The 18,127-nt window shown below is 43.3% G+C and overlaps 1 protein-coding gene across 1 annotated transcript; it reads right to left on the bottom strand.

Moving 5' to 3' along the window:
- Window positions 1-10,139: 10,139 nt before the first annotated feature.
- LOC118842827 (regenerating islet-derived protein 3-beta-like) lies at window positions 10,140-13,211 on the bottom strand. Its single transcript, XM_036750137.1, has 5 exons — window positions 13,190-13,211; window positions 12,853-12,971; window positions 12,465-12,602; window positions 10,976-11,081; window positions 10,140-10,213 (listed from the first exon to the last, which is right to left on the bottom strand). The coding sequence occupies exons 1-5, from the start codon at window positions 13,209-13,211 to the stop codon at window positions 10,140-10,142; spliced, it is 459 nt and encodes a 152-aa protein (XP_036606032.1).
- Between the last annotated feature and the right edge of the window lie 4,916 nt (window positions 13,212-18,127).

The following is an 18,127-nucleotide window of genomic DNA, read 5'->3' as shown; positions in this document are numbered from 1 at the left end:
TTTTTGGCCACAATCCCAGTTCTTTTGCTCTTTGATATATAGTGTTCCAAGACCTGTGGTCTTTTAGTGTAACCACGGCTAGGTCTTATGAGATTCTAATTGTGGCTCTGCCATATTTGAATTGTTTTTCCTCACTGCTCATGATGCTTTCTCCTTGAGCTGGGGGTTTCAGAACCTAGCTATAATATTCCTGTAGGTTTTCTTCATAGGATCTCTTTCAGTGGTGATTAGTAGATTTTTCTATTCCTACTTTCCCCTCTTGTTCTAACATGTCAGGGCACTTTTCCTTGATTATTTCTTGTATTATTGTATCAAGATTCTTTTTTGATCATAGCTTTCAGGTAGTCGCAAAGAGTCAGACACAACTGAACCACAATAGATATAGATAAATGTGTGCGTCTGTGTCTGTGTATACACACATGTGTAAGTGTGTATACAAATTAGAATATAGTATACATAATTATTAATATTTTATAAATATCAGTATATTATATAACTATATTATATAGAATGATAACATATCACTATATTTTACATGCTACATATAATACCATTACTATGTGCTCTTTAAAGCATAGGCAAACAATTATTCATTCCCAGAATCCTTACTATTATTTCTATTACTACTAGGAGGCCGTGTTAGTGTCTGGGGATACAACAGCATTCTTTACCCTTAAGAGGCTTGTCTTCTATCTGGGAAATCACATTCGTATTTCAGTACATACAGGTTAAATACAAAGCGATGGGCATGGAAGAGTTAGTACAGCGTGATAGGACAGGAATAAGCAAAAGCTTCATGAAGAAGGCGATGAGCGCTGAGCCTTGGAGGAAGTGGGGGTGCTAAGAATCTAGGATTCTAACAAGGCCTCATCACCTTCTGGACACACAGGACCATCAGTGCAAGGAAACAAAACCCGTGGCAAGTGGAGAATCGCCCCCAAGTAAGAGTGAAAAGGTTGGTTTGACTGGACTGCAAAGCAAATGAAAGGAGTAATGTGCAATTAGGCTGGAAAGGGACACTAAGGCTGGGTTGGAAGGGCCCGAAATGAAGAAAAATATTTCATGCTAGAGACCCTAGGAAAGCATTGGAGTTTATTCCATAGGGGAGATGCGTGACCTACCCTTTAGGAAATCACTTTGGCAGCTGTGTGGAGAACAGGGTAGAGCAGAACAAGAATTAGTTGCAATGATGGTTAACCTTCTCATAGTGTTTTAAGGCTTGCAAAGGTATTTTAGACATATTGTCTCATTTGATCCTCACAACAAACCTGTGATATTATTTCTTCCCATTTTTCAGAGGAGGAGACTGAGATAGCAGAGGTGAAGTGACTTGCCCAGGGTCACACAGCTTGTAAGTGTCTGAGCCTGGCTTTGAACTCAGGTCTTCCTGACTCCACATCTAGCATTCTATCTACTGGGCCTCTTAACCATGGGGAAACCAGTTAGGACATTATTGCAATCATCGGGATAAAAGGCTTGAAGTTCCATGGTGGAAGTAGGTGGAGAGAAAGAAGCCTATGAAAGAGACGCTATAGTGAAAAAAATAAAGACAAGAAAAGATTTGGCAGCTCCTTGTGCCAACATGGGGTGAATGAGAGTGAAAATGATGCTAACGTTGGGAAGCCATAGTGTGTGGCCCAGAGCAAATGCTCGATGAATGTTTGTTCACTAGTGTCCTCAATAGACATAGAGGAAGCTCAGAAGAGGGAGATGGGTGAGGAGATAGAGGCTGGAGAAGTTATCAGCCTTTCCAGGTCACAAAACTCTGAGTGGTAATGCTCAAACCTGACCCTGGGTCTTTGGATTCCCATCCTGGGACTCTTTCTGGTGCACTACTCTTAGCAATCACCAAAGAGATGATTCTTTAAATGAGTCCCCAGCCCCATTCCGGTTAAGCCGGGCATATCTGGGAGAGCTGCTGGGCCTCCTAATCCCTACTAGAACTTACTTCCTGTTCTTCTTCATGAGGATGAATACTACTGCTTCCTGCTGGCCCAGGGACACATTTCCCTTCTGCCTTTCGGGTTGTCATGAGCTCTTGGGCTCCTGCTCTACTCTCTGTCCCCTTGGATAAGAAAGGCACTGCCCTGTTTGACCCCCAGGAGTCCTGCCTTTGGCTCCTGGCCACCTTGTCTTTGCCCTTTCTTTGCTCTTCCTGAAGGCCTCTCTAGAAGTCACCCCAGGAATTGTCACCTTCATCAATGACCCCTTTGTCTCTCCATGTAAATTGATAGGAATGATATTGACAGACTGATGGACAAGGCTGGTCCTCCCCTCAGGAGAAGAAGCTTTTCACTGATTCAGAGAATCCCATATTGAGATTCTCCACTGGTTATTCTAGGTTCCCATGTGGGCCCGGTCACAGAATAGGCCATGGGTCCTGTAAGGTAAGTCCCTCTTTGTTGGTCCTGTCTGTCTCATGTCCAGTACTGACTAATTCATGAAGCACACATTCCTGTTTCAAAGTTCGTGCCCCCTATTGCTCTACCCTCTAACTTAGCTTCTAGTGGGAGGTTGGCCCTCTATCCACTGCTCCATGTGGCCTCCCAGCCTCCTGATTATAGGTTCAAAGGGGTATTAGATCAGGTAAAGACATCACCTGAGGGAAGCTAAGTAGGCCGTGGCCATCAAGGATGGTGTGGTGAAGAAGGAGAGAGAAAGAGGAGAAAGGGGAGGAGAAGAGACAGGGAGAGACAGAGAGACAGAGACAGACAGAGCTGGAGACAGACAGAGACAGAGAAGCAGAGACAGAGAGAGACAGAGTGACAGAGAGACAGAGTGACAGAGAGACAGAGTGACAGAGACAGAGGAAGAGAGAGACAGAGCTAGGGTGGGGAGCAAGGAGAATGAGAGTCTAGACATCCATCATGGCAAATAGAATATAATAGATGTTCTCCAAGGTCCTTTCCAAAGCTGAGAGTAGTGAGATAGCTTTACCAGAAGACATTAATAGCCCAGGAGCAGTGGAATTTTGAGATTCTCCATAGGTGTGCTATGGCAATACATGAAGCAATAAACATTTATTAAGCACTAATATGTGCAAAGCACTGTGCTAAGTGCTGGAGACTCAAAAAAAAAAGTCAAAAAATAGTTCTTGCCCTCACGGAGTTTACAGTCTAACAGGAGTGCATATTCTCTCTGGGTTTGCCTTTGCATGTGTGTGCCCTTGAGTCACATTTCCCCCCACATTTGTAGCTTGGACATGAATGTTCTATATTTGGGTTTTCCTCCATGTTTGTACCCTGGCTTCACATGTTGCCTATGCATGTCCCCCACTTATGACCAAAGCATGCTCATTCCTCCTACCTGTGGTGTGTGTATTTGTAAAGTTTGTAGAGTAAATGTTCCATTGCTTCTTTGATTATTGTGCCTTTGCATTGACCTGTGCATCTGCTGGCTGACTAGTAAATGTATATCCATTGGGGATGAGGTGGGGCTCACAGGCTATAATTTATAGTGATCGCCTTGAACATGCAATAGCCTTTCTAGGGGCCCATATATGAGAAGGATGTTCCAGTTACCTTGAAAGAGAAGGGAATTGTTGCCTGAAATTCAGAAAATGTGGCTGAGACCTCAAGTACCATTGAAACAAAGGCAGCCTATTAGCTTTAAGCAGTGAGTTCAGTGCTATATTGGTGAGCCCCACTCAGACTTTATTCCAGAGGTGATGATTCCTTATATGTTAGTAAGTCCAGAGAAACAATAGCACCTGTGAGGCACATGGACATCCTCCTGTCCACCTCCTTTCCTGTACTGATCCTCTGTCCAGCCCCCTGCCAACGTACTTTTGCCACACAAGTATGAGAATACAGACTCCTTTGATTGGCTTTAAAAAACTTTCCTTCAAATACACACACACAAACACACACTCAGTTATGTATAAAAATGTGACTTAAGCAATATGGAAATAGGAGGGCAAAGAGATAAGAGAAAGGTGGGGGGGGGGGATAATGAAAGTGAGGGTGGATTAAAGGAGGCAGTTATTGTTATGCTGAAAAAAGCGAATGAGACCCGGATATAAATTTTGATCTGGATTTATTTGAGCGCGACTGTTCAGAGTAAAGGCTTAAAGCCCTGAGCAGGGGTAGGGTCAGGGGATTTAAAGGGAAAAAACACAAACTGGTTTCCATGGAGATGGGAGCACAAACTGTGGAGCAAGCTGGGGCAGGATCATTTCCATGGAGATGGGAATACAAACTGTGGAGTGAGCTGGGTGTATTATAAGGGCAGAATTTATAATTTCAAAAAGAATCATATGTATGTCTGAAAGGTTCGGAACCGCCAGACATAAGGAATTCTCAAAGTAGGAGGCAGAAGAATCAAAGCATATATTTAGGCTCCACAGTAACCAACCCACAAACCAGCATCCCCATTTTGATATTTTGATCAAAAGCTTCCAGGCCCAATAAGTCCGTCTCACAAGAGTAACCAGGAGGCCACAGAGAAGCATGATGGTATAAAGCAAAATCATATACATGCTTCCCCTCTATGGTAAAAAGATTACCCACTGGCCTCAAGTCCTTGTTCAGCATTCCTGAATCCACACGTAGGTCAGCTCTGCTACTGGCAGCTCCTGCTTCAGCTTCAGCTGTAGCTGTAGCTGTCTCTGGCTCCAACGGAAGCTGTTTTTAACCATCTGGCTAGCAGCTTCTTCAGGGGTGTAAGGTACGCTGGGGAAAGCACAGGTTCTTTCAATCTGCTTAATCAACGGAAGCAAGGTGAAGGGGCCAACAAGCTTACTCCAATTCAGCATTCAATCAGTTCAGGGGAAAAAACCAGCACCCCGAACTTCAGATCATTCATTTAGTTCAGGGGAAAAAGCCAAACTATTCAAGGGCATTTGTTGACTAAGTGCTAAGGAGCCCATTTTTGGTTACCAACACACTGGGGCAAGATGAAGGGTAAATTGGGGAACAGGGCACAACATTATTAGAAGCAAAACAGACTTTTAAGGAGGGACAGGGGACAGAGAGAGAGAGAAAGAGAGAAGATAATGGAATGGAGGGAAATACACAGTAATCATAACTATGAATGTGAATGGGATGAGCTCACCCATAAAATGGAAGCAGATAGCAAAGTGGATTAGAAACCAGAATCCAATAATATATTGTTTATAAGAGACATACTTGAAATAGAAAGACACACAGAGTCAAAATAAAGGGCTAGAGTAGAATCTAATATGCTTCAACTAAACTATAAAAGGACAGGGATAGCAGTCATGATCTCAGATAAAGCAAAAGTAAAAATAGACCTAAAGAGATAGTCATAGAAGCTACATTTTACTAAAAGGTACCATGGACAATGAAGTAATATTAAAAAAAAAATTAAGGGCAAGTTTCTCTGATACTTTATTTCTCAAATATATACTGAGTATAGAACTGAGCCAAATTTATAAAAATAAAAGTAACTCCCAAATTGATGAATGATCAAAAGATATGAATAGGGAGTTTTCAGAAGAAGAAATCAAATCTATGTATAGTCATATGAAAAAATGCTCTAAATCACAACTCTGAGGTACCACCTCATACCTACCATAAATGATAAATGCTGGAGAGGTTGTGGGGAAAATAGGTACACTAATGAACTGCTTGTGGAGTTATGACCTGGCCCAACCATTCTGGAAAATAATTTGGAACTATGCCCAAAGAGTTATAAGATTGTGCATACTCTTTGACCCAGCAATACCACTACTATATCTGTATCAAAAAGAGATCAAGGAAAAAGGAAAAGAACCCATGTATTCAAAAATGTTTATAGTAGCTTTTTGTGGTGACAAAAACAAATGTAAATCAAGGGGAATGATTGAACAAGTTGTGGCATATTATGGTGATGGAGTACTGTGGGAAAGGATAAGGGGGGTAAGACCTATATGAACTGATGCAAAATGAAGTGAGAAGAACCAGGAGATCATTGTGCACAGTAACAGCAATGTTGTAATGATTATCAAGTGTAAAAGCCTTGGCTAATCTGATCAATTCAATGATTCAACTCAGTTCCAAAGGACCCGTGATGAAAAAAGGCTATCCACCTTCAGAGAGAGAATGGATGTACTACAAGTGCAAATTGAAGTATAATTTTAAATTTTTCTTTATTTCTCTTGTTTTTTTTTTTGAAATATAGCTAATATGGAAATATCTTGTTGCTTGCCTTCTCAGTGGATGGGGGAAGAAGTGGGAGGGAGAGAGAGAATTTGGGACTCAAAATTTAAAAAGAAAATAATGTTAAAAATAAACAAATGAATGGTAGTATAAAAAACAAACAGATGAATCAATGAAGAAATGAATGAATGAATGAATGAAAACTTTTTCTTAATAACCAAGCTCCAGCTTTGCACATTAGCATTCTTCAGGTTAGCTGTATGACTACTTCCAGTCACACTGTACATTTGGATGTTCCTTGTACATAACCCTCCATCTCTCACCTTTGCATAGACTGGTCTCCTCTTCCCATGCCTAGAATTTTCTCCCTCCTCAAATCTGCATTTTAGTATCCCTCAACTCAACTGCCGCCTCCCATCATAAACCCATCCAGATATGTCTCCTCATCCCAGAAATTGCTTTATGTTAAGATATGTGTGCATATATACAAATGCATATATGAAATATATATGTGTATGTATTTATCTTTCTGTACATTGTTACTTTCCCTCAGTAGAATGTAAACTCCTTGAAGACAGGAAGTTTTTTTGTATCCCCAGTGCCTAACAAATAGCAAACATTTAATAAATACTTGGTGAATGAATAAATGTATTGATTTCAATGAATTTCCCACTATATCACCTTTTGATTTCTCCCTTTGTCGTTTTGTGAGGCCAATCAGTAAGTGAAAGAACTGCACCCCCCTCCCCCCACCACCCCAATCAATAGGCCTCAGGTGGAGCCAACATAGGGAGGCTTGATTAGTGGCCCGAATCTTTGTGATGCTGATAAGGGATTAAAGATCTTTCCCACCCACTCAATAGACCTTAGGTGGGGTCAATTAAGGAAAGCTTAATTAGAGGTTTTTTTGTAGACAGGCCAAATCCCTTTACCTACCAGGAACTAAGCCTCAGGTCCACACCCTTTTGCTGATTGGACATGAAGCCTTCCAGCCTAAAAAGATTATATACACCCAGAAGGTAGCCATTGAGAACTGAGAATTAAAAATCAAAAAAGAAGTCAGAATTCAGAATTCAGCCCAAGGAGGAGTCAACAGAGCTGCAGGAGAGAGTGCTGAGCAGAGGGATCTTCAGAGACCAGAGAACTGAGGGAGGGGCCAGAGAATGCAGGCAAGCAGACAGTTAGGATTCCTGAGTGACTATTTAAGGGAAGGCTATGTTGGTAAACAAAATGGGCTCTTAGCACTCAGTTCAACCAAGTGCCCTTGAAGAGTTTGGCCTTTGTTTCCTTGATTAGATTGAGAGTCCTTGGCTTTTAGACCACATGGGTTTAAGTCGCCTCTTTGTGATGATTTTAGGTCACATGGATAAGTCGCATGTGTGACTCACCCTTGACCCTGAAAAAAGATATAAAACCAGGGCTCGGCTTTCTCTTTTTCAGAGTTCTTACCCACAGCAATGGTGGCTCAAGTGACTCAGGACCAGCCCTTGTTATGAGCTCCCAGGCTGAACCTAGATGTTGGTGACTATGAATTGTATTTGGTCTGTCTGTCGATGTTTGTAATTTGTTTGTATTTGCTCCAAAGTTCAGAGTGCTGGATTTTTCCCCTGAACTAAGTGAATGTATTTGTATGCTGAATTAAAGTAAGCTTGTTAACCCCTTAATGTTGCTTTCCTTAGTGAAGCAGATCAAAAGAACCTGGGCTTTTGCAGTGTGCTGGTAGTGTTCTTGTTGTTGGACTTGTGTTGGTCTTTCACCCCCACAACAGCTGCTAGCTAAACTGTTGAAACAAAGGCCCTAGCAGGGAGGAAGGTTACAGAATGATTTGGTTCCTTGATATAATACTGTGTTATAATTTCATTGTTGCTACATTCAGGTGGGCTTCTTGTTTTGGAATGTAATTACTGCTATATTGAACTGGAGTTATTGGTCTTAGGATTTGTTCCTCTGGTGTCCCAATAAATGTTATACTTCCTCTAGAGATTTTTTCATAGTTTTCAATTCTGAACCACACAGGCATGTTCATGGTCATCCTTGAGGTCATGTATCTTGCCTTACTGGTACAGGTTTGCATCATTTCCCCCTCATTAATCTAGGAAGTGCTACAGGTTACCCAATCTATCTAATGGAGAAAACTGATAATACAGTGGATAGAGTGCTGAGCTTGGAATGAGCAAGACCTTAGTTCAAATGCAACCTCAGATACTAACTAGCTGCGTAACCTTGGGCAAGTCACTGAACTGCTCTTTGCCTCAATTTCCCCAACTTAAATTGAGATGATAATAGCACCTACCTCACAGGGTTGTTGCGAGGATCAAATGAGATAATATTTGTAAAAAGTCCTTAGCACAGTGCTTGGCATAGAATAATGCTGTGTAAATGCTTACTATCTTCCCCTCTGCAACCAAATGAATAGCTCACAGCCCCCACTGACTGACTTCCTCCAATGGTTTTATCACTAGCTAAGTGCCTCCAAACATAAGTGAAGGACATTTATTGACACCATTTCAAGGACATACTTTATAGAAGCACATAATAGTATTAAATAAATGGTAATAAAAGTGGAAATATATCTCAGTTACATAGACCATAGATTCCAGTTTCTCGATCCAGCCACTTCCAAAGGCAGACAATTTTTCTTGACTATATGTTGTTTTTCTCACTGTTTTTCCCACTCTCAGGACAGGTGCTAACCTAGAAATTTAATTCTCATTTCAAAGTCTACTAGGATTTAAGAAAGCATTTTTTCATTTATGGGCTGGAAAATGGAGGAGTTCCAGGGAAGTAAATGGTGAAAATCAGGAGTATGCTGGTAAATGTTTAATAACCAGCTTTCCAGAGGATAAAAATATATGCATAAACACTTTAAAGTTTAATCCGCATTATTAACCAAATAACAAATCAAAGCCTTGATTTGTAGTGTTAGCTGATTTCCAATGTATAAACAATCACACTGAAAATTTAACAACCAGCTCTGAAGAGCTGGCCCCAGAATACCCCCGAAATTCCCCAGATCTTGAGGAGCTTACAAGCTGTTCCAGCACTAGACACTGCTGAGACATTGGACATTCTGCTCAGAGCCCCTGTAAGCAACCTCTAGGCTTCAGTTCTATTCAAAAAGCTTTAATTAAAAGTCCTGTTCCAGGCACTGTGCCTACGGCTGGGGATATGAAGACAAAACTGAAAACAGTCCCTGCACTCGTAGAGCTTATATTCTACTGGAGCAAAATGACCCATATATAGAGAATTAAATACACAAATCTGGAGTGAGATTCTCTGCTGAGAGCAGGGGAAGGGCAGCTAGCTTGAGGAGAGAAATGGGCTTCTCCTGTGCCCCAGTGCTCACTGAAATGAACTGAGTGAATTGAACAGAGCTCTGAAGTGAGACTCAGAGAGGGCAGAGAGCCCAGAGACTCTTGTGGTGCCTCTCCCCAAATTCATGCATGTTCCATCTTCCATATTTGAGGAGCCAGACTTCAGAACACTCTAGTGCTTCCCACAGTGCCTGGCACTGTGTTGTTGTTCAGTCATGTCTGACTCTTTGTGATCTTGGTGGGGCTTCCCTGGCAAAGACATTGGAGGGGCATGCTATTTCCTTCTCCAGCTCATTTTACAGATGAGGAAACTGAAGCAAACAGGGTTAAGTGACTTGCCCAGAGTCACACAGCTACTAAATGTCTGAGGTCAAATTTGAACTCAAGTCTTCCTGATTCTAGGCTCAGCACTCTATTCACTGTACCACCTAGCTGCTCATTAGGACTTAATAAATGTTTATTGATTGATTGACTAGAGACAAAACGTTGGGAGTAAAACCAAGATTTATTCTGATTCTGTGGGACTCTGGACCAAACAGCTCACAGGTAACCATAAGTAGGGAGAGAAGTGGGGAGAGGAAGGGACAGGGAGAAGAAGGCTACTGATAAGGGGAAGGGACATCCAGTTGGGAGAAGGATGGGGAAAAGATTCTCTTGGCCTGTAGACAGGGCCCTCAGGGACTGTGATTGGCTCCAAGGTGGTAGAATCTCAGCTTCTTCTGTTTTACTATTTCCGAGCTATGAACTTGCAGATATAGGAAAATTTGTTCTCACATTCGGCATCATTCCATCTAAGGAATCCTAGAAAGAGATACGATGGATCAGACTGGACAGAGGACAGCTTGTGTTTGTGGTTTCACATTCTGGTGACTCCAACATCCTTTCTTGGTATTCATTCTATGCCTTATTCCCTACCCCTCAACACCCTACAAACCCACAACCACAAAAAAGGTTTGTAGTAAGGAGAAGAGAAGAGAAGAGAAGAGAAGAGAAGAGAAGAGAAGAGAAGAGAAGAGAAGAGAAGAGAAGAGAAGAGAAGAGAAGAGAAGAGACAGAGAGGACAAGAGAGGACAGGAGAGGAGAGGACAGGAGAGGAGAGGAGAAGAGAGGGGAGGAGAGGAAAAGAGAGGAGAGTGGAGGGGAGGAGAGGAGAGGGGAGGGGAGGGGAGAAGAAATGAGAGGGAAGGGGAGGGGAAAAGAAGGGAGAAGGGAGGAGAGAAGAAGGGAGGGGAGGGGAGAGAAGAGGAGAGAAGTACAGTAGAGGGGACAAGGAAAGAATAAGATAGCTCTCATAATCTGGATGCGGAAAAAAATCATACTAGAAATCATGTGCTTAGAAAATTTGGAGGATAGTGGTAGAAAAATAAAGATATTAGATTGCATTTGGTTTCTCTGTGTGTGTGTGTGTCTGCCTCTCTCGCTCTCCCCCTCTCCCTTTCTCCTTCCCTCTCTCCCTTTTCTCCTCCCTCCCTTTTCCCTCCTATCCCTCCTTTCCTCCCTCCCTCTCTTTCTCTACTTTCTTCCTTCCTCCCCCCTCCCCCGTTCCCTCAACCTCCTTCTTACCTGAACCCTTTGTCAGGCTAACACAGAGGTCAGAGTTGATACTTGGAGCATTTATATCCCAGGCTTGGTAGGTAAACAGAGCATTGCTGCTCCAGCGCCAGCGGTTCTGTGGGGAAAGAGCAATGATTGCATTCTCTCTCTCTCTCTCTCTCACACACACACACACACACACACACACACACACACACACACAGTCTTTCTCTTTCTCTCTCTGTCTGTCACACACAGTCTCTCTCTCTGTCTCTCTGTCTCTGTCTCTCTCTCTCACACAGTCTCTCTCTCTGTCTCTGTCTCTCTGTCCTTCCTCTCTCTCTGTCTCTCTCTGTCTTTGTCTGTCTCTCTCTCTCTCACACAGAGGCTCTCTCTCTGTCTCTATCTATATCTCTTTCTCTGTCCTTCTCTCTCTCTGTTTCTCTCTCTGTTTCTCTCTCTCTCTCTCTCTCTCTCTCTCTCTCTCTCTCTCTCTCCCCCTTCACAGTCTCTCTGTCTCTATCTCTCTGTCTCTTACACACACAGTCTCTCTCTTTCTCTCTCTCTCACACACAGTCTCTCTCTCACACACATACAGTCTCTCTCTGTCTCTCTGTCTCTGTCTCTCTCTTTCACACACACACAAACACAGTCTCTCTCAACACACAGTCTCTTTCTCTCTCACACACACACAGTCTTTCACACACACACACACACACACACACACACACACACACACACACCCCTCACTCCATCAGCCCTACTCTGCCAGTCTAGAGCACAAGCATCCTTGATCCCGCCTCCCCCCTCCCAAGGATCCCTACAAGGTATCAGGTTGTCTTGTACTTTTCTCTAAATAAAAGATTTCATGATTGAGAGTTTATTCTCCACAAGTGTGGAAGCTGTAGACTTTTGCTTATTTTGTCTCCTGACACAAACAAAAAAACATGAGAACTGGACCCATGGTAATTGCCCATTAAATCAGTATTGGTGGAAGAGAATTGCAGAAGTCTGGATGAGCTGTATGGGTGAAACAATGTTGGGAATAGGCAAATAGACTGACTGTCTAGGGACAGCTACGCTGAGTCATGCGGGTCAGAGGCCCTAGGAGATCTGGGAGTCAGGAAGACCTGAACTCAAATTCAGGCTCAGACACCTCTTCATTAAATGACCCTGGACGTGTCACTTAACCTCTGTCTACCTCAGTTTCTTTACATACAAAATAGGGTTAATAATACACCTACCTTCTAGCATTGTTGTGAGAATCACATGAAACAATATTTATAAAGTTCTTAGCACAGTGCCTGGCATATATCAGGTGCTCAAAAATACTTGCTCCCTCCCTCCCCTTTCCCTGATGGGTATACTCCCAATTCCTTCTTTTCATCTACAGCCCCAGAGCTCAAAGGGAAGAGGGAGAGACAGGTTCTGAGTTAGGAATGCAGGGAACAGAAACTTCTATTCCCACACCCATCTACACCATTGCACAGACAGAGGGGAAAGAGGACAGGGGTCAAACCTTTAATGGGTTGTGGAGGCCTACCCAGATGGCTTCCCGGCTGCCTCCATTCTCAGCAATCATGGAGGCCACAAAAGAAGCTTCAGCCTCATTTGTCAGGGATGCCAAATGGCCCAAGGGCAGATGCTGACAGTTCCGCTATAAGAGAGAGGAAGGAAATGCTTTAGCTATTGGTGGTGGAGAGGAGGAAGGAGTATAGAAACCATCCCTGGGGAGCTTTAGGGAGACCGGATGAGTGGGGCTAAGGTCAGAAAAATTGTAGGATTTATGGTCTGGGGTGCTGTGGGAGGGGCAAACCTTCACTAAACAGAAGAGGCAGGGAATTAGGGACACAGAGATAAGAAACAGACATGCGCACCCTCCTTGGAGATCCCTTTTGTCAACTAACCTCTGCATCATACCAAGTTTCAGGTATATGGAACAAGCCGTAGCAGTAGGAGCCATAGATTTTGGACCCTTCAGGGCAGGCAATCCTCGAAGAGGCAGTAACAATAGGTACATCCTCTACTAGGGGAAATTTGGGAAGGGATTGGATAATGTACAACCAGGGGCTCCTGCCCTCAAAACGCCTAAACTCAGCCTCTGCTTTCCCTCTTCTTGGATCCAACATAGTCCCAACATTTGCTCCCCTTCCCTTTTCCCTCTAGGTTTCTCCTACCATCCCAAGAGCTGTCCTCAAACATAGTGCTGAAGATGGTGGGGATACCCTGGAGGGAGGGACTCACCTGTTGCCTCAGTGCTCTGCATGGTGCTTTGTGCCCGAGTAGTGCTGAGTACAGTGCCTTGTGTCTCAGTGGTCGCCACAGCGCTTTGTGCCTGAGTGGTGCTGGGTACAGTGCCTTGTGCCTCAGTGGTTGTCACAGCGCTTTGTGCCTGAGTGGTGCTGAGTACAGCTCTTTGTGCCTCAGTGCTTGGCACTGTGATTTGTTCCGGAGCAGTGCAGAGTGCTGTGCTTTGTGCCTCAGGGGTCGTCACAGCGTTTTGTGCCTGAGTAGTTCTGGCTATGGTGCCTTGTGCCTCAGTGCTTGTCACAGTGCCTTGTGTCTGAGTAGTGCTGGGTATAGTGCTTTGTGCCTCAGTGCTCGTCACAATGCCTTGTGTCTGAGTAGTGCTGGGTACAATGCCTTGTGTCTGAGTAGTTTTGGGTACAGTGGTTTGTACCTTAGCGCTCAGCACTGTGTAGGTCCTTGATAAATCGTTATCTATTGACTGATTGGTTGGCTGTGGCAGGCTTAGGAGCAGCAGGGAACTGAAGAGCAGGCCTAAGAAACTTGGGGGCACCATCCAGGGTAGCATTGTCTCCAAGTCTGAAGTAACAGAGCGTAGGACTGAAGCACAGGATGTCCCTAACCCAGAGATGGGATCAGAGGATGGGGGATTGACGGTTGGGAAGAGCAAAGATCTTTCCAATCTCTCCTCTCCTTGCTTTCAGAGTTGAGGCCAAATCTCTCTCATGTGCCCTTCCTCTCCCTTCTTAATATGTAGAGAAATCTGGGGACTCTGTTGGGGAAAAGCTGATAGTAAGGATGAGAGCCAGAGTTTCATTCTGTCATACTTACTCTAGGATCACTTTGCTGACACACTCCCCTCATAGTAGCTTCCTCTCTGAGGCTAGGATGGCTTATTCCCTCCCCCAGCATAAGAAGTGGCCTAAGTGATCTCCAGAGAGATCTCTCCAACCCAAATCCCTCACTTACCTGACTGACAGGGCTGTGGTATGGTGTGTTTGACCAGGCAGTGCCAGATCTTTTATAGAGTTGACTAGAGGAGGAGACAGATATGGGCAGAATGAAAGGGAGGAACCAAGACAGAGGCCGATGAAGTGAGGGTAGATAAAAGAGGGTCAGAGTACATGTGCTGACAAAGCATGGGTTGATGTTGGGCATGGGGACGATTTTCTTCCAAGCAGCATTCAGGAGCTGGCGTAGGCAATGCCCTCTTACTGGCACACAAGGTCAAAGGTTTCTCAGGAGAACACAGTTGGTTCATTCATAAGTTCATAAGATCATAGAACCAGAGCTTGAAGACTTCAAAGGCCATCTAGCCCAAATCCTTCATTTTACATTTGAGGAAATAGAGGCCCAAGAAGGTTGTGTGACTTACCCAAGGTCACAGAGTAATAGATACAATGTAATGGAGCAAGAGTACTTAACCCAAAGGAGTCTGTGAACTTGAGTGGGAAAAATACATCTTTATTTTTACTAACCTCTAACTGAAATTTAGCATTTCCTCTAATTACTTGAAAACATTCTGAGGAGTGTAAGGTTTCATCAGACTGCCAAAAGGGTCCATGCTGAAGAAAAAAGATCCCAACTGCCTTATTCCAATAGTCCAGGGAGCCAGGGATAGGACAGGAGGAACAGATGTTCCCAGGAAGGAGTGAGCTTCTGACAAGGGCCTGAAAGGGGAGAACCAAAGCCATAAAAGGGGTGTGGTCACAATCCTAAGAGCTGGAGAAGTGGGCATAGAGAATGAAAATGACAAGATTCACCAGCTGCACAAATTCTGTACATATTCATTCCTTCAGTCCTTTAGCTAAGAAATATGGGGACTGCGGTGTTCAATAGCAACCACAACCAATGCGTAGCCAATATTTTTTTTTGATGTGATATTTTTAATTTAATTTTTAAATTTTTTCCATACATTATTATTTAATATTTTTTAGTTTTCAGCATTGATTTCCACAAGATTTTGAGTTACAAATTTTCTCTCCATTTCTCCCCTCCACCCACTACAGGATGGCATATGTTCTGACTGCCCCATTCCCCAGTCTGCCCTCCTGTCTATCACCTCACTCGCCCTCTCACACATCCCTTTTCCCCTTACTTTCTGGTAGGGCAAGATAGATTTCTATGCCCCATTGCTTGTGTATCTTATTTCCCCATTGCATGCAAAAACAACCTTTCTGTTGAGCATCTGCTTTTAAAAGTTTGAGTTCCAAATTCTCTCCCCTCTTCCCTCCCCACCCACTCTCCCTAAGAAGAAAAGCAATTCAACATAGGCCACACATGTATCACTATGCAAAAAACTCCCATAAATAGTCAAGTTGTGAAAGACTAAATATATTTCCCTCCATCCTATCCTGTCCCCCTTTATTCAATTTTCTCCCTTGACCCTGTCCCTTTTCAAAAGTGTATGCTTTTGATTACTTCTTCCTCCATCTGCCCTCCCTTCTATCATCCCCCCCTTTTTGTCTTCTTGCTCCTTCTTTCCTGTGGGGTAAGACATCCAATTGAGTGTGTATATTATTCTCTCCTCAAGTCAAATCCGATGAGAGCAAGATTCACTCATTCCCCCTCAACTGCCCCTCTTCTCCTCCAATGAATTGCTTTTTCTTGCCACTTTTATGTGAGATAATTTACCCCACTCTATCTCTCCCTTTCTCCTTCTCTCAATATATTCCTCTCCCATCCTTTAATTTGATTTTTTTTTAGATATCATCCCTTCATATTCATCTCACCCTGTGCCCTCTGTCTATGTATATAGATGTATATATATTCCTCTCAACTACCCTAATACTGAGAAAGATCTCATGTATTACACATGTCATCTTTCCATGTAGGAATGTAACCAAAACAGTTCCACTTTAGTAAGTCCCTTATGATATCTCTTTCTTGTTTACCTTTTCATGTTTCTCTTGATTCCTGTGTTGAAAGTAAAATTTTCTATTCAGCTCTGGTCTTTTCACTGAGAAAACTTGAAAGTCCTTTATTTTATTGAAAATCCATATTTTGCCTTGGAGCATTATACTCAGTTTTGCTGGGTAGGTGATTCTTGGTTTTAATCCTAGCTCCATTGACCTCCAGAATATCATATTCCAAGCCCTTTGATCCCTTAATGTAGAAGCTGCTAGATCTTGTATTATCCTGATTGTGTTTCCATAGCACTCAAATTGTTTCTTTCTGGCTGCTTGCAGTATTTTCTCCCTGACCTTGGAACTCTGGAAGTTGGCAACAATATTCCTAGAAGTTTTCTTTTTGGGATCTTTTTCAAGAGGTGATGGGTGGATTCTTTCAATTTCTATTTTACCCTCTGGCTCTAGAATATCAGAGCAATTTTCCTTGATAATTTCTTGAAAGATGACATCTAGGCTCTTTTTTTGATCATGGCTTTTGGGTAGTCCAATAATTTTAAAATTATCTCTCCTGGATCTATTTTCCAAGTCAGTGGTTTTTCCAATGAGATATTTCACATTGTCTTATATTTTTTCATTCCCTTGGTTCTGTTTTATAATATCTTGATTTCTCATAAAGTCACTAGCTTCCACTTGCTCCAATCTAATTTTTAAGGTAGTATTTTCTTCAGTGGTCTTTTGGACCTCCTTTTCCATTTGGCTAATTCTGCCTTTCAAAGCATTCTTCTCCTCATTGGCTTTTTGGAGCTCTTTTGCCATTTCAATTAGGCTATTTTTTAAGGTGTTATTTTCTTCAGTATTTTTTGGGTCTCCTTTAGCAAGTCATTGACTTGTTCTTCATGGTTTTCTCACATCCTTCTCATTTTTCTTCACAATTTTTCCTCTACTTCTCTAACTTGCTTTTCCAAATCCTTTTTGAGCTCTTCCATGGCCTGAGACCAATTCATATTTTTCTTGGAGGCTTTTGATGTAGGCTTTTTGACTTTGTTGACTTCTTCTGGCTGTATGTTTTGCTTTTCTTTGTCACCAAAAAAATGATGCCAAAGTCTGAGTCTGAATCTGAGTTCATTTTCACTGACTGTTCATGTTCCCAGCCAACAACTTGACCCTCGAGTTTTTTGTCAGTGTATGACTGCTTATAGAGTAGAGTACTTTGTCCCAAACTTTAGGGGCTGAGCTGCTGTTTTCAGAGCTACTTCTCCACAGCAAGCTCTGCCACACCAGTGCTCCTCTTCCCTCAAGAACCACCAACCAGGCCGTGACCCAGATCCAAGCAGGCTGTGCATCCCAGCTCTGATCTGCCACTTAATTCCTCCCATTGAGTGGGCCTGGGGCCAGAAGCATTCACAGCTGGAGCTCTGGAAGCAGACCTAGAACTGCACCACTTCTGTGCCCCCGGGGCGAGGGCCAACCGCACACTCCTTTCACTCTGTTTCCAGCAGTTTTCCTCACTAACCTCTGTTGTCTTTGGCGTTTGTGGGTTGAGAAGTCTGGTAACTGCCACAGCTCAATGATTCAGGGCCCTACAGCCTGTTCCACCCAGCTCCTGGTCTGGTTGGTCCTGGCACAGTCCACACTGTGCTGTGTTCTGCTCCACTCCCAGCTCCATGCGAGATATCCTTCCCAGCAACCATCCAGGCTTTCCTGGGCTGAAGCCCTGCTTCCCTCTGCTATTTTGTGGTTTCTCCAGCTCTAGAATTTATTCAGAGCCATTTTGACAGGTGTTTGGAGGGATTTGGGGGAGAGCTTAATCAAGTCCCTCCTTTCCAGCCGCCACCTTGGCTCTGCACCCTTGAGTAGCCAATATTAAAGATACTTTTTAGTGTAGAACAGAGTGAACCTCTCCCTCTCCCTAACATCCAAGCCCAGACTGAGTCCCTGGGAGGAAGGGTTGGGGAAATCAGGAAGCATACATGAGGCCAATAGCTCTCTACTACTTGGGTCATCGTGGTGACCCCTTTAACAATTGTACAAACTCATAGGAACAGGACACAGCCAGATGTTAGCCTCTCATTTCTCTTGTTCTCTC

The sequence above is a fragment of the Trichosurus vulpecula genome, chromosome 3 (genome assembly GCF_011100635.1).
Source record: "Trichosurus vulpecula isolate mTriVul1 chromosome 3, mTriVul1.pri, whole genome shotgun sequence".
In the NCBI taxonomy this organism is placed as follows: Eukaryota; Metazoa; Chordata; class Mammalia; order Diprotodontia; family Phalangeridae; genus Trichosurus; species Trichosurus vulpecula.
Note: the sequence above shows the minus strand (reverse complement) of the source record. Positions and strands in the feature narration are given on the sequence as shown.